The 15,915-nt window shown below is 38.0% G+C and overlaps 1 protein-coding gene across 1 annotated transcript in view; it reads left to right on the top strand.

Moving 5' to 3' along the window:
- GPC5 (glypican 5) overlaps positions 1–7,592 on the top strand; it is a 751,613-nt gene extending 744,021 nt beyond the window's left edge. Inside the window, exon 8 of the mRNA XM_074859431.1 lies at positions 420–7,592. Coding sequence (XP_074715532.1) covers positions 420–595 — 176 coding nt within the window. The 3' untranslated portion in view covers positions 596–7,592. The remainder of the gene's footprint in view (positions 1–419) is intronic.
- Positions 7,593–15,915: the final 8,323 nt, after the last annotated feature.

Here is a 15,915-nt window from a genome sequence, read left to right as displayed (position 1 = left end):
GAGGTATACGTTATTTTGGAATAATTTTGGGATCCAGACACAAGCAATTTCACATTAAAATATTTCCCTTTTCTTTCAAATCCAAGAAAGATGTGAGCAGTTGACCTTTAGGTACTGCTGGGACTTGCAAAACTGTTCACTTCAGTCTGCAAATGTTTGTTGAGATATATTTCTACAAGAACAACTTTGTTCAGAGCTGGCAGACTTCTGAATTACTTTTAACAATGAATAGCCATATAGTATAATATATGTTTCTAGATGCACTTATAAAGGATTTTGAATTTGGCAGTAACATGAGAATTAGAAACCAAACTGTGACAGTCTGTGTGCTGAGGATATTTAAATTTGTTCTAGCTATAACATGTTGCCAGTAGTGACAAGGCATGCATCATACTATATTTTCTTATTTGTCTCAGCAGGGATGCCAGACAAGACGAACCTCAGTGACGTAAAGCAAATCCATCAAACCAACGATGGCAGCACTTTAGACACAACTGGAGCAGGATGTACAACAATGGTTGATTATATGACATTTATGCTGATTAGTTTGGTAACACTGTTTCTCAGTCTTTGTAACTGTTTAACTCTGGCTTGATATATATGTCTCATTGTCATCTGTTTATCCCCACTCACAAGCCTGGAATAAAGCATCTGGTGGATATAACAATACTTATGATAGTTTGTATAATATCAGCCTCTCTGATCTTAGGCCTGAATATTAACAAAGTTGTTTGTGTAATATTTATCCTGTGGGGTTATTTTAATACCTGTATAGTCACGCAAAATCATGTTTCTTTTTAGAATATTTTATGTTAAAAATAAGTTGACTATGATAATCTTTCTCTTAAAAAACAATTTGTAAAAAAGAGATGACAGAATCACCAAGTCATGCAAGGGGCCCCTGGAGATCATCTAGACCAACCCTGTGCTCAGAGCAGAGTCAACTAGAGCAAGCTTCCCAAGGCCAAGTCCAGCTGGTATTTGAATGTCTCCAAGGATAGAGACTCCATAGCCTCTCTGGGCAACCTGTTTCGTGCTTGAACACTTGTAGCCAAAAAGCTTTTTCTTACATTTAAATGTTATCTATTGTATCTATGTATTTCCTGTCATTGAGCACTACTGAGAAGAATTTGGCTCCATCTTCTTTACTGTCCTTATCAGGTATTTATATATTTTGATAAGGTCCCCCTGCATCTTCTCTTCTCCAGGCCAAACAGTCCCAGCTGTCTCAGCCTCTCCATGTATAAGACTTGTTCCCATCCCTTAAAAATCTTCATGGCCTTTTGCAGGATTCTATCCAATATGTCCATGTCTCTCTTGTCCTTGGGAGCCCAGACCTAGACACAGCACTGTAGGTATGATCTCACCAGTGCTGAGCAGAGGGGAAGGATCACATCCTTTGACCTGATGGCAACGCTTTTCCTAATTCAGAACAGGAGGTTGTTGGTTGTCTTTGTTGCCAGGACACATTGGTGGCTCATGTTCAATTTGGTATTCAATAAGACCCCCAGGTCCTTCTCTCAGAACTGCTTTCCATCCAGCATGCATCAGCATGCACTGGTGCATGAGGTTATTCCTCACCAGGTGGAGGACTTGGCATTTCCCTTTCTTGAACTTCATGAGGTTATTACCAAGCCATTTCTTCAGTTGGTCAGGGTCCCTCTGAACAGCAGAACAACTCTCTGGTGAGAGTGCACTCTGTTGTATTTTCCAGGACATTAATGAAGAAATCAAAGAGTATCAACCCCTGGGGTAAGCCAGGAGTAACTGGTCTCCATGTGGACTTTGTACGACTATTCACAACTCTACATAAAACTGATAACCACTGATGAAACTGTTGCTCAACACTTTATGAGTTTTCTATTTAAAGTCCTGCTTTGTGGGACATGATCCCTGTAAAACATAAAATGTTGAATTTGCCCTTCTGTCATTCACCAAAAAGAAAAAAAATCCACAGTGTAAACTCAGCTAATTTTAGTAGGTATTTTCATAGTTCAGAAAAACTACATATTAGATACTGTATATGTATATGCAGATATACATGTAAGTGTATTTTATCTAGAGATAACAGCAAGGTTAGGATTCATTGTCACAATTGCAGTATCTTAATCAATATGTCTACATACAGACGTTTACACATGTGCCCTATATCTCTAAGCTGTCACTGCAGTTAGTGGAAATACAGGGTAACACTCAATTGCTATAATGCCAGCAACAAGTGCCAGTTAAGATACTGTAAAAAAAACCCAAACAACCTGGTGTCCAGCTACTGCTCTGAACGGTCTCAGGTCTTTCTGTGGGCAAGTGACTGCAGCCCTTTGTCAACATAGTGAATTAAGCCCAGTGCATTATTCCACTCATATGAAGACAGACATTTAAGAAAGCAACTCAATTGCCCAAAAGTAAGTGTCTGATGCCACTTAATATTTCTTGGAGCATCCAAGACATCGTCATGGAACTGTCATATGATGCAGGACTAATGTGAAATTCCAGAGGCTTCTTTAAATGGGAGCCATCCTGAGTGGAAGCTGATAGTTAAGTGGGATATCCTTGTGTATCTCAAATAGATCTAGACAAGCATATGTGGGCCCATGAATCATATGCCAAGTCTCCATTAGTAATATCGGGAGCTTAGATACCTAGTTGAAGTGGTGATACATGAATGCAAATCTGAAACACAGCATAAATCCCAGTTCAAGTTCTTATTCTTTATAAAATGAGGCAAGCTAAAATGTTCCACAGTAATAATGGTACATTATATATAACTGTTATAAGATTTGATTATCCTGCCATGACTAATTCCCATGTCATTTTAACCAGAAAGTATTTTAAAGTATTTTGTACTTATTTCTCCTTTACAGTCCTTTACAAGAGAAAAGAGTAAATGGTACAGCTTTGTATGCAGTCATACTGTACCTAAAACTCTTCCTAGACTGCAAAAAAGTTGATTTTATATGAGACTAATATAAAGAAGCATATGTAAATATTTTTATTCCCAAATGCATGCATTAGTCATTAGTGCACACAGTATAACATAGAGGTAAACAGATATATAATTTAAAAAAGCAAGTGAACATTCCTAAGAGCAATTCCATGCCCAGATAAACATCATTAATAGGTATGTAGGCCAGTGTGTACATTTTACTTCACCTCTTTTTTCTTTGCAGCTTTTCTAAACAGTCTTTCAAATTCACTTGTCTTCTTGTCTCAGCATAAACTGAAATTATGACATTGGTAGTTCAGGGAAAGAAAATCTGATTTCACTCTTTTCCTTTTTCATGCCAGCTCAAACCAGTAATCAATCTAGCCTTGCAATATTTTTTTGAACAATGACCAGTATTAGTTACTTCAAGCAAAACAGAATAAAACTTTGAATTGGAGATTCAGAAATGGAGAAAAAATTCTACAAATACTCATTACTTAGAATTTTATTTATATCCTGAAACACTTTCTTTTCATTCCTCACTCTGTGTGTTGTTCAAGACCTTATTGATGGCACCAGGTAGCCAAGGAGATAATAGTTTATTCTACAGCACCTTGGAAACACAAGCCCCATTTTCAAATAATGATAGTAATTAGGTCCTGAAGCCTCTTAAGGTATATGTTAGTTACTAGTTTGTGTTGCTCCTCAGTTTTTGCATGGTCTATTCCCCTTATCTTCTACATTGCATCTACACAAAATCATTTCTAAGATTCCTTCTGGAGTGGAAAACTAGGTGTCTCCTTCCCATACACATATGAACAAACTAGTGGCAATGCAAATACAATAGTGGTAGGTCTGGAGATCCCTCATTGGACCCTCAGCCATGAGACCTCATTCACTCTCCTCTCCCATCTATCTCTAGGCATCATCACAAACTCCATATCATTGCTTAGATTCATACGTCTGCCAGGCTGCATCATGGTTCTTTCATCATAGCTACCATACTATAAAGGAACATTCTTGTTTCCTAAAGAACTATAAAAAGTCATTAAAATGCCTCAGAGCAACAAGCAGGAAGCCAAGACTGGCAATCCATCTCAAGGTTACCATGTAAGGTAGGTAGCCTCGCAAGAAACTGTGGGAACATGACAGGGTGTTGAAGCATACCTCTAAGTTTGGCAACTGGAAAAAAAAACCCGAAATGTTGCCTGCATTAAAGCCAATAATGAAATGAGGAGTAGCACTGAGGAGAAAAATGCAGTGTGTTAGAGAAGACAGGAGGAGAAAAAACAAAAAAAGCTAAACTAGAGATCATGACAATACAATGTAAAAACATCTGTATCCACATGGATCATATGCAGTACATATGTGAGCCATGCTGCGTCAACTGCCCTGGGATGCAGAGGCTTTTCCCAACAGCAGGTCATACAGGAAGCACAGGGCTGCCACTGAGCTCCCCAGATGACCTGAGAAATGTCACCTAGATCTTGGTTGCTCTGAGTACTTTTATTTGATTTCACTCAGACATTTTTAACAGTCTAAAACTTCTCAGTATCTCCCAAAACCTTTGGTGAATGAGATTTTTGGTTTGTATTGTTTTGTTTTAAATAAGCTTTTCATGCATTATAGCTAGTGTGGTTTAAAGTGGGAATGCTTTACTTAACATGTACCATCTTTCAGACAGACAGACACTCATTTAAATGCTGTTTATACTAAAATTTCAATGGATACTACTATTAAATTTGTGTAACTGGTCTCAGTACAATTTAAAAAAAACAGAAACCATAAGGTGAGAGATCTTGTAAGAAATAATTTCTTAGAGGATGGTGTAGTTACTTGTAAAACAATATTTCAGAAAAAAGTAATTCTAAAAAATACAACATTTAAAAAATCCATATTTTTATCCAGTAAGATCAAGATATTCTTCTTGAATGTCCATTTTTTAATTGAACTTAGATGTACTTGTATGTTTAAATGTACCTGTACCTCCTGGAAAAAAAGTACTGAGGTACTTTTTCTCATAACTAATGTTCTAGCACTTTAAATAAATATTTCAATATGAAGCTTTCCTAAGTATAGCTGGTGAAAGAGAACAAAAAGCATTTATTTCCTTCAGAAGAAAATATCATTGTACCTTTCATGACTAATAAAAGATGAAGCAGAACTATAGCCATGTAACAGGTTACCTTTGTCTTTTTTCTGTAGATAGATAGATACACATATGTATCATTTATTTCTCTATACCTGTATTTTTATATGTTTAATAAGATAATATTTTTGTTCAATTTTAGATTAACCTATTGAAGATTTCAGATTAACCTTGATATTTTCATACCATCTTCTCAGGAGCATGAATTAAATTAAGTGGTTGAAGCTATCTCTGCTTAGCTTTTCTTTAAGTTCAGTTCTACTCTGAAATATTTGTGCAAACATGTATCTTATTCAGCAAATGATGCTTGTTTCTATGTGCTCTGAGTCACAACTGATTATAATAGGAATTTTTTAGAAAAAAAAGTTGTTTCTAACTACATTAGACTAAAAAGCTAATGTAGCTCTAGTAAAACCCAGATATTCCTCTTCCAAATCTCAGCAAGTTATCAATAAGTTCTAACTCCTAATTCTTTCTTCCTGGTGATACATGAACAAAAAATATGGTTTGACAGATTTTACAAGACAAAATTTGCATGTCTGGCAGTCGGAAACTTTATCTATTCCTTTATTTTGGAACTTGTAAATGTGAAATGCTAGAGAGAATATACCTGGTACCCCATGAAGCTCTTTTACCAACACACATTGAAGAGGAATAACGTGCTGAGCTTCTGTGGTTGGGAGGACTCGATCGATGCATTTTAACACCCCTTACAGCGCACAGGGTTGTGCTAAGATAACCTGCTGTGTATGCCTAATTTAGGTGTCACAACTAAGTCTCTCCAGGCCTGTCAGGCAGCCTAAATCAATTGTTAGTCTCTTGAATTTAAGTCACATGGAGGTTTTTCTCAGTGGAAGTTTCTGATTTTCCTGTTTCTCTCAATGTCACTCTCCCTCCAACTTGTGCTTGTACAAGAGTTTACAGACCAAACAATGAAACTGATTGGGGTATTTCTGGCCCAAAGGATCTCCTTGATCCAGTTCACCTTTCATCTCCACAAACAACGGCACTGGTACAACAGACGGGGTGACCATAGTGCTCATAGCAGTTTAGTCATACATTTAAAGCAAGTGGACACAATGTTAGGTACAACAAAACATTTTAATAGCATAAACATATATTGCAAAAAAATTGTTTCCACAGTTGCACCTTGTGCAAGGATTCATACTTCAGTATCTAAAGTAGGATATGGCCATTAAAAAAGTTATCATAGAATAATAGAACCATAGAATGGTTTGGTTTGGTTTAGAAGGGACCTTAAAGATCATCTAGTTCCAACCTCCCTGCATTGACAGGGACACCTTCCACTAGGTCAGGTTACTCAAAGCCCGGTCTAACATGAACTTGAACATTTCCAGGGAGGGGATATCCACAACTTCTCTGGGCAACCTGTTTCAGTGTCCTCACAGTAAAGAATTTCTTCCTTATATCTAATCTAAATCTAACCTCTTTCAGTTTCACTACACTCCCTGATAAAGAGTCCCTCCCCATCTTTCCTGTAGGCCCCCTTTAAGTACTGTAAGGCCGCTGTAAGGTGTCCCTGGAGCCTTCTCTTCTCCAGGCTGAACAACCCCAACTCTCTCAGCCTGTCTTCCTAGGAGAGATGCTCCAACCCCCTGATCATCTTTGTGTCTCTCCTCTGGACCCCCTCAAGCAGCTCCATGTCTTTCTTTTACTGGGGGCCCAGAGCTGGACACAGTACTCCATGTGGGGTCTCACAAGAGCAGAGTAGAGAGGGAGAATCACCTCCTTCGGCCTGCTGGCCACACTTCTCTTGATGCAGCCCAGGGGTGCAAAGTCTGATTTTATTCATACACATGCCACACATGAAAGACTGTAAGAGATCTCTCTTTTGCTGATGGGTAATACATCCATCAGTATACTTTACCCTGATTCATTTCCCTTTCTTTGTCCCCTATAGTCATGTCTGTAGGGGATTGGTATTGTATAGTAGGAGAATATGCTTTCCTGTTTACTTCAATTTATTTATATATATAGCTAACACCTTTGTGCTGGCTGTTAAAAATATTTTTCTCATGTCTGTTCACATTCCTGCGTTTTGGCAGACAGAGGTGTTTGTGAAATCTTTGTCTTTCACCTTTATATTTTTCAAAACATCAGAGGTTTATCAAATAAAGAAAATATAGGATGCCAGGCCTTCAAAAAGGTAATAAACAACATGATCCTGAAGAATACATGTTGCGTGTTATGGACATCTTTAGTAAGCTATAAAAAATACTGTATTTGTAATTTCAGAGCACTGGTAGGACTGGTAATTAGTGCATGGGTCAGGTTCTTCTTTTAGACATTTGTGATACTACTGAATTCCATGGATATAACTGCAAGAATAACTTGACTTTGTATTATCTACATGCAAAACTGAACTGATACATTTAATACAATAAGATTGTTTTCAGAAAGGCATCACAACATTACAGGTAATAGCAATTTGTATTTCTCTGTTCTATCCTGGTTATATGTATACCATGACAAATAAAAAATTAATTTAGCAAATAAAAATTTATATTGTGAAGTTTTACCTTATGATTCTAAGGAAAAAATAATGTATTTTCCTATAAAATATGTAATTTGGTGATAAAATTCTCAGCATTTTAGTAATCTAAACTGCAAGGGTAAGAGGAAACTATTAGTGCTCAATTATGTAAGCAGACTTACACACTAATACCTGGTTAAAATGAGTATTTTGAAATAGTCTTAATTTCTTTGATTTCTATCTTTTGTCGTGAAAATCTTGTTTCTCTATAGCACTTTAGAAAACCACTAAGAGTGAGGACAGCTCTTGACAATGTAATTTCTATGAGAAATGTTGAGGTATACTCTTGAGAAGCAAAAAGTTTTCTAAACTGTATCATGTTAGTTACAGTGTTCTATGAAAACACAGATCAGATTTATGGAAGACTATAAGTATCCATGCAATTTCAAATCCTAGGAAACACTGCAAACCCACTGATTAAAATAAACAACATAAAGCATAATTGCTTTAGGCAGAGGGGAAGAGTAGTCTAAACTCATGTGTCTGGAACTAGAACTTCAACTGACTGACCCTTTTCTGCACTCTGAACAAGTCCAGTTACTGAAGAATAGGGGCCTAGTTTTACACTTAAAGTTTTGTTTATGGACAAAGAGAAAATGCCCCATACATAAAAAATAAAAAAAATTACTGTTAGTATAATTAAAATCTTAACAATATAATTCAAGAATCATTATTATTCTAGATTTAATCATTACAGAAAAGGAAAGAAAGCATAGTTACCTGGTTAGAATATTTCTACACAGAAAAAGTCACAATAAAAGTAATAATACAAATAAATTGTAATGCATAAACTACCTAGTTTCTATCTCTTTTTCATAGTTTTATGCTTAGCCTTCCACTGTCTGGGTCTTAAAATTGGTAGTTTCAGACTACAGAAGAGGCATTATGTTGGGTCATTAGAATCTGGGGTCCTTCAAAGGAAGGAATATGATGTTGATTTATTCTTCCTCACCTCAGAATTCACTTTATGCCTTTTTTATGTTTGCTAACACTCTTTTATACCTTTTCTCTTCCTTCATTCTTCTGTAGCTCCAGATTACATCTTAATTTACTATATATGGGTGCCATTTGCATATGTTAGATACTATTCTGTGGTTCTCTTTGTTACCCTTAAAACCAGTTTTGTCCCTTTCCAGGTCTGCATTTCTTTAACTGACCATGGGTCAGTTTATAGCCATGGTGTCACCAGTATCAACCCTGTGCCCTGTCTTTTACCATTCTATGCTTATGCTCCTCTACACCACATCCCGTGTCTGCATTTCTCAAGGCCTCTGCTATTGCACTAAGCCTATATTTCTCTACATTAAATGCACATTATGTTAAAGTCATAAATGTCTACATTGTGTTAAAGTCATAAATATCTCATTCTACACAAAATAACTGCTTGTTAATGCTATTTGTATAAAACTATGGTTGTCTCACTTAAAGGTAAATGAAAGTAAAGCAAATTTGCCGTAGTTACTTGGTCAATTAGAAAAAACCAAACAAATGATGTCACAAATACACCAAGCAAAACAAAGCTGCAGGCAAGTAAAGAAAAATTCAGACAGCAAGGCTGATGATCATCAGTCCAGAGGACTTTAAAACTCAGTACAAAGTCAATGGCCAGTTACTAGCCATGGTAGTGCTATGTTACAAGGCTGCGCAGTTACACCAGGACAGTCCAAGACACCTGCCCCTTTCTGGTCCTGCAGAGAGGTAGTGGCCTTCTCATCCATGTCCTGCATTGTTTCTGTCAGCTCCCGGCAGATGCCTTAGGCCATCTCAAAAACTAAAAACAGCCTCTGTGTGGCCAGGTGAACTGAGCTTTCAGGATCAATGGAGTACCTTGAAAGAATGATTCCTCTCATCCTGAGAAGGGTACCTAGGGTCACATAGGTGTCTTCTGGTAATTAAGTTCAAGGATATGTAATATTTAATATGCGAAGTTACAAGAGACAAATTTTATTTTTAACATGGGACTCAATCCAGTTAATTCCTTCCAGCTTCTTCTTCTAGAAGAAAAACAACTTCTAATGTGTTACTTCTCTTTATTAGCTGCACAGAGAATTTGGATACTTACCCTATTAGGTCTGGTCTTCTACACCACCTGATAATCAGACACCAACTGGATCTACCTTCTAATATTCTACAGTAGCACACAACAATGATGTGAAGGGCCTCTTTACTAAAACTATGTAACCTGTACCCTTGAAGCTGAGTAAAAAGAGTTATGAGAGCATTTATTTCTTTTTAATTTTGAGGAGAAAGACAGGGAGAAACACCATTTTTGTGAATAAAGCCTGTACATCAGCTAACCTTCTCTAAAAGAACTGAGCATGCACATTACTGAGAAGGCTGAGTGGTACTGGAAGAGACAAGTAGAGAAGCTGCTGTGGGAGCAAGCAGAGGTGAAGGCAACACAGGCTTATCTAGCCAAACGTGGCCTTGGAGAGTTCTGGGCCAGAGGGGAACTGATTTAGGTGGAAAAACTGCTATAGAATTTACTTACTGACAGTAGTTCACATCTAATGGACAGTTAACACTGATCATGCTAGCAAAAGAGGGCATGAGCAGTTCAGAATTTTACCACCCATGTGAGCTCTCTGCTCAGTGGGTAGATGAGCACTGATGAAGCTGAGAACAGTAGGAGAGCCCTGTAGACCACCTCTTTCAGCAGCAACAATTGGACCTCTTTGTTTCATGGATGGACTTTGCTAAGAGGAATAGTTGGAGCACCAAGCTGGTTAATAAACTGTGAAGACAGATTGAGAGTACTGACTACCTTCCTTAGCCACCACACATGACTTCGCAAGTGTACTTTGAAGAACAGTAACTTTATCTTTCAAATATTTCTGAGATTTGCTGAACTGATAGGTTATTTGAGCTGCATTTCTACCTTGACCTCATTAAAATCCTGCTTAAGTAAACTCTTTTATGTAACTTATTGCTCTCTAGCAGGAAAAGGTTGTTCACTGGGCACACAGAAAGTGCAAATAAGTTTTCCATTCTCCTGGGTGGGTTTTTAGCCACACTTGCCTATGAGTATGTCCTGGGTTTGAGTGAGTGGCAGGGGTTCTTTGGTAGCAGGGCAGGGGGCTACAGTGGTGACCCCCTGTGAGAAGATTCTCAAAGCTCCCCTGTCTCCAAGTTGGACCTGCCTTTGCACCGAGGCTGAGCCAATTAGTGACTGTGGCTGTGCCTCTGCAATAACATATTTAAGAAGGGGAATCTGAGAGGAGAAGCTGGAGTTATGAGGAGGAGTTGCAAGGAGAACATCTGTGTGAACACCGAGGACAGTGAAAGAAAGGAGGAGAAGGGGGGAAAGTGCACCGATGCAGACCCCCACTTGCAGCTTGGTGAGATGGCAGGGCCGCCCCTCCTGCCACCCATGGAGGTCTACCTTGGAGCAGATGATGACCTGCAGCCTACAGAAGACCCCACACTGGAGCAAGTGACTGTGCCCAAAGGAGGTCGGGACTCTATGGAAGGAAGAAGCCCCCACTGTTGTAGTTTGGTGCTGGGAGGATCACAGCACACGGGGGTGACCCACGCCAAAGCAGCTAGGGAAACACTGCAGCCCTTGGGAGTGACTTATGTTGGAGAGAGTTTGTGGAAGACTGTGTCCTGTGAGAGAAGAAACCGTGATGGAGCAGGGGAAGAATGCAAGAACTCACCCCCCCACCCCAAGGTGGAAGAAGTGGCAGGACTGACTGCACCCCCAATTCCCTGCCCCCTACACCTCTGGGAGGAAAAAAGGTAGAGATATTGGAAATAAAGCTGATCCCAGGAAGAAGGGAGGGGTGGGGTGAAGGTGTTTTCAAGATGAGGTAGTGCTTCTCACTGTCCTGCTCTGTCTGTTGTTATCATTGTTAGTTTCTGTATTAAATTTATGTTCTTTTATTCTTCACCTAAGGAGTCTGTCTTTTGCCTGTGACCGTAATGGATGAATCATCCCTCTCTGTCCTTATCTCGATTCCTGAGACTTTTGTTTTCTTTTTCCCTTCCCAGCGTTGGTGGGTGGGAAGGGGGGAGTGGGTGGCTGCATGGTGCTCAGTTTCTCTCTGAGCTCAAACCATGAAAGAGTTTAATGAAGAGTACTATAAATTTAATCTGGACCTTTTTGCTTGGAATCTGTTTCTCCCAGGATTAATATTGCTATAAACAACATGAGCGCTAAAATAATTTCCTCCTATCTCACCACTAAATTTCCTCCTCACAGCAGTTTCCTAAGTATCCTCTGCTAGTTTTGCATCTGAGAGACCATCTTCATATCTTTTGCTCATGAAACCTCATATATGACAGCTTTTGTTGTACAAATCACAGTTCAGTTTACACACATAAATGCTTTCTGATATGTTTTTCTTAGACATCTTTTTCTCCTTCCAGCAATGATGGATGCCACACATACAGAGATAAAACACATCTAATCCCAGGGATTTACTTCATTAAGAATCAGGCTTTTCAGACAGCACATGCATGATAGCAGGACGTACAAAGGCTGACAACCCTATCAATAAAGAGCAAGAGAAAGAATTCCAGATTATTCTATTTTCACTCCAGATTTTAAATTTAAAATAAAGATAATAAAAGTTTGGAAAATAAACATAATGTATTGAGCAAATTTTGGTTTAACTCTAAAAAATCTTTTCCATTTTTGAGAAAATTTGAGTGTGAAAACAAGGCTCCTCCAGTAACAAAGTTGTATAAGGTTTTGGGCACCTCAATGCGAGAGAGATATCGAGCTGCTGGAGCGAGTGCAGAGGAGGGCAATGAAGCTGGTGAAGAGTGAAGGGACTGGAGAATAAATCTTATGAGGAGCGATTGAAGGAGCTGGGACTGTTTAGTTTGAGGAGGAGAAGGCTAAGGGGAGACCTCATCACTCTCTACAACTACCTGAAAGGACATTGTAGAGAGGTTGGTGCTGGTCTCTTCTCACAGGTAATTAGCGATAGACCAAGAGGGAATGGTTTTAAACTGCAACAGGGGAGGTTTAGACTGGACATTAGGAAAAAAATTTTCACAGAAAGAGTGGTCAGACAGTGGAAGAGGCTGCCCAGGGAGGTGGTGGAGTCCCCATCCCTGGATGTGTTTAAGGGTCGTTTAGATGAGATGTTGGGGGATATGGTGTAGGGGAGAACTTTGTAGAGTAGGGCTGATGGTTGGACTCGATGATCCCAAGGGTCTTTTCCAACCTGAATGATTCTGTGATTCTGTGATTTGTGACAAAGCTGTAAATAACACAAAAGCCATCTACTTCTATGTTTCTGGAAAACTACTGGAATTTTCGATCATATTGTTTAAGAGTTTATAATTCCATCAACATACTTGATAATTTGAGCAATGATCATTCATGTTTCAAATTTAGATAATGTAACAATGAAGAAAATAGACCATGTCAAATTCTGTGGCTTACCAAGGAAATGGAGATGAAATTTTCTTGTGCCTACTGAGATTTTCTTTTCAGTTTTCTGTTAATTTAATACAAAATCTTGAAGCCAAATTTACTGATTGTAACTCGATAAAATCAAAACTAAAACAAGACAAAAAAAAAAAAAAAAAAAAGAGGGAGAACATGACATTAGTCCAATAGTTAGAAATCTGTGATGTAAGTCCTGATAAATTTCATTCCTGTTCCCTAAGTGGTTTATACATTTTAAATGTAATTTTTCCCAGATAAAATACTGACACAGTCCAGAGAGAAGATGGTAAGATTTCAGACTGAGTTAACCTCACTGTCTGCGAGCTCTGATGGTGGAGCAGCTTTTTTGTTATGCAACTCTGAAAGGTGTTATTGTCCCCCCAGAAAATGTCGTGTCTGCTCCTGACATGCCACAGCAATTTACAGAAACACATTAGGGTCTGAATTGCTGTGGCAACAACAAACATTCCTATAATTGCTGAAAAGACAGCAATCTCCAGGACAGAAGAGCCAAGACCAGTAATAGCTTCCCTGGTCCTAGTGGAAACTCTCAGCTAATGGGAATCAGAATTCTGAGTGCTGAAACTTCAGCCAAGTACCAATTTTGGCAGAAATAATAAAAGGAAAAGTGTGTGGTATCTTACATTAATATATATAAACATGCATCTATGAATAAACAGACATCACAGACATCAGCTAAGGATCACCAGCACGTTCTTTTTTTTTTTTTTTTTTTTTTTTTTAACAGATGTGGTTTCTTTTCCTTTAAGTCATAAGAGGATTTTGGAAGAGCATATTTCTGTATTAAACAAAAAAGGCAACATATAACTGACTGAACATTCAGGAAAGGAAAAGAACATAAATATTTACTTTCATGTTTTGATGTATAAAGAAATAAGCATACTTCATAGCTATCTCTATCAGGTGTCCATGTAATAATCACCAGTGAGAAACACTGGTTATCTGTGCACTAAAAGATCTGGTTTCAAAGAACATAATTTGACTCTGAAAAAGATCCAATGTCATCAATATCCAGTGTTCTTATTTTTCACAGTTAAACTTAAACCACACTGGGCCAAAGTAGTAATTAACATACAAGACAATGTTACCCTAAATGTTTTCTAAATCCCTGCGTAACTATAAACTCTGTCTAGTTCTCTGGCAATACAGATAAAAGCACAGATGCATAACCACTGACTAGTATAGATATAGTTCAACTCCACAACAGCATAATCATTTTGTTGTCTCACATTATACCCTATTGCTCTTTTTGCATGCTAATTTTATTTAGTATTCTATATATTTGTCAATTATGGCATTCAATTTCTAATCTGACTGTTGATTTGCAGAACAGATCTGTTTCTTTGTAGGTTTGTTCATGGCCTACTGAAGGGTAATCCCAATGTTATTCTGGTCTGTAGAGCCTACTTCAAAAATTTATGCTTAGAAAATTATTAATATGAGGGAAAGCCAATAAAGACGTCAGGTACAAGATATTATTTCTGGTATGCAAAATTCAGCCTTTGCTTCCAGACACATACTTTTCATTTGATATCTGTTGGCAATTTTAACAGAGTTCAGACCAGAAATTAGAAGAATCCGTTAAATTCATAAAACTGTGAATTTCTTCATGAGATTTCCTGATGAGGCAAGTGGGAAAAATAACAAAACCCAAATTTTGTGCTTTTCAGATAGGCCTGGATATATTTAGAACGTAATTATGTGATTTGTATTGCCTGAGACAGTGGGTTACTTCATTTCGTGAATCAAGAGGTGCCTCTCAGTCCTGTGTTCACAACTGCTTTTCACTCCATGATACAGCATCTATTTTGCAATTTCTGATTCTCCTACAATAACTGTCATAAGATATTTTATTACTCATAAGTGCTAAAAAACCCCATCATTAAATAGGTATCAAACCCTCGAGATCAAGTAAGGCTGAGGAATTCCAATGACTTCAGACACTTCTCGGTCTCAGAAGGAAAATAACATTTATTCATCCATTACTAGTGGCTAGATAGGTTACACTCTCCATATATCCATCATACATGTCTTTGTAGGCAATAATGTTTGGCATTTCTCTATATACACTATCTTCTCCATCACAGTATTTTTTTCCACTCTCCCTCTACTTTCATTTATTAGAGTCATAAGACGTATCTTGTCAGAGACCCTACCATCCAGAAGGACACGTTACTTCTGTGACATGCCAGCGTTTTCCAGTGAATTTAGCCCCATTATCACAGAAGCTGGATAAGTCAAGGAACTGATAATGTTTCAGTTTTAGACTGGTTGTACAATTTTAGGTAAATTAGCAGCAACAGTATTTGCTTTATTTGCTAGCTTTTTGCTGGGCTATACTGAAGAACACTGCAGTTTTTAGGCATGTTGTGACTAGTACATTTGATTGTCAGTTTCAGCAAAGAGGCTGAGGTTTGAACAAGCAGAAGTTGAACTGCGCCAACCTCTATCACCGATTCTTCCAAAATGGAGCTCAAGATGATGCTTTGACAGGGTAATGTCAGGAAGCCTGCAGTGCTTCTGTGGGTGTTGTTTGTTCAGTGTCTGGATAAAAGACATTAGATTCTTGCACTGTCACTCTGACACATTTCAGAAACACAAAAATGGCTTGTAGAAAAGACCCATAAAGCTATCAAATGTTAAGGCAAAATTAAATCTACATTTCATGAAGGTTAGTAATTATCATTTCTCAAACATTGCTAGCTGGTTTAAATAAAATGTCCTTGAGGATTTGTGATCTACGGTGCATTGTATTGAAATAGCTTTACATCAAAGCCTGACACTGACATTTCACCAAATCATATCTTTGCTATATGATGTATGTATATGGAGTGTCTCTCGAATTGTGAGGTTAAAAACAAAACTCT

Source organism: Strix uralensis, chromosome 2 (assembly GCF_047716275.1).
Source record: "Strix uralensis isolate ZFMK-TIS-50842 chromosome 2, bStrUra1, whole genome shotgun sequence".
In the NCBI taxonomy this organism is placed as follows: Eukaryota; Metazoa; Chordata; class Aves; order Strigiformes; family Strigidae; genus Strix; species Strix uralensis.
Note: the sequence above shows the minus strand (reverse complement) of the source record. Positions and strands in the feature narration are given on the sequence as shown.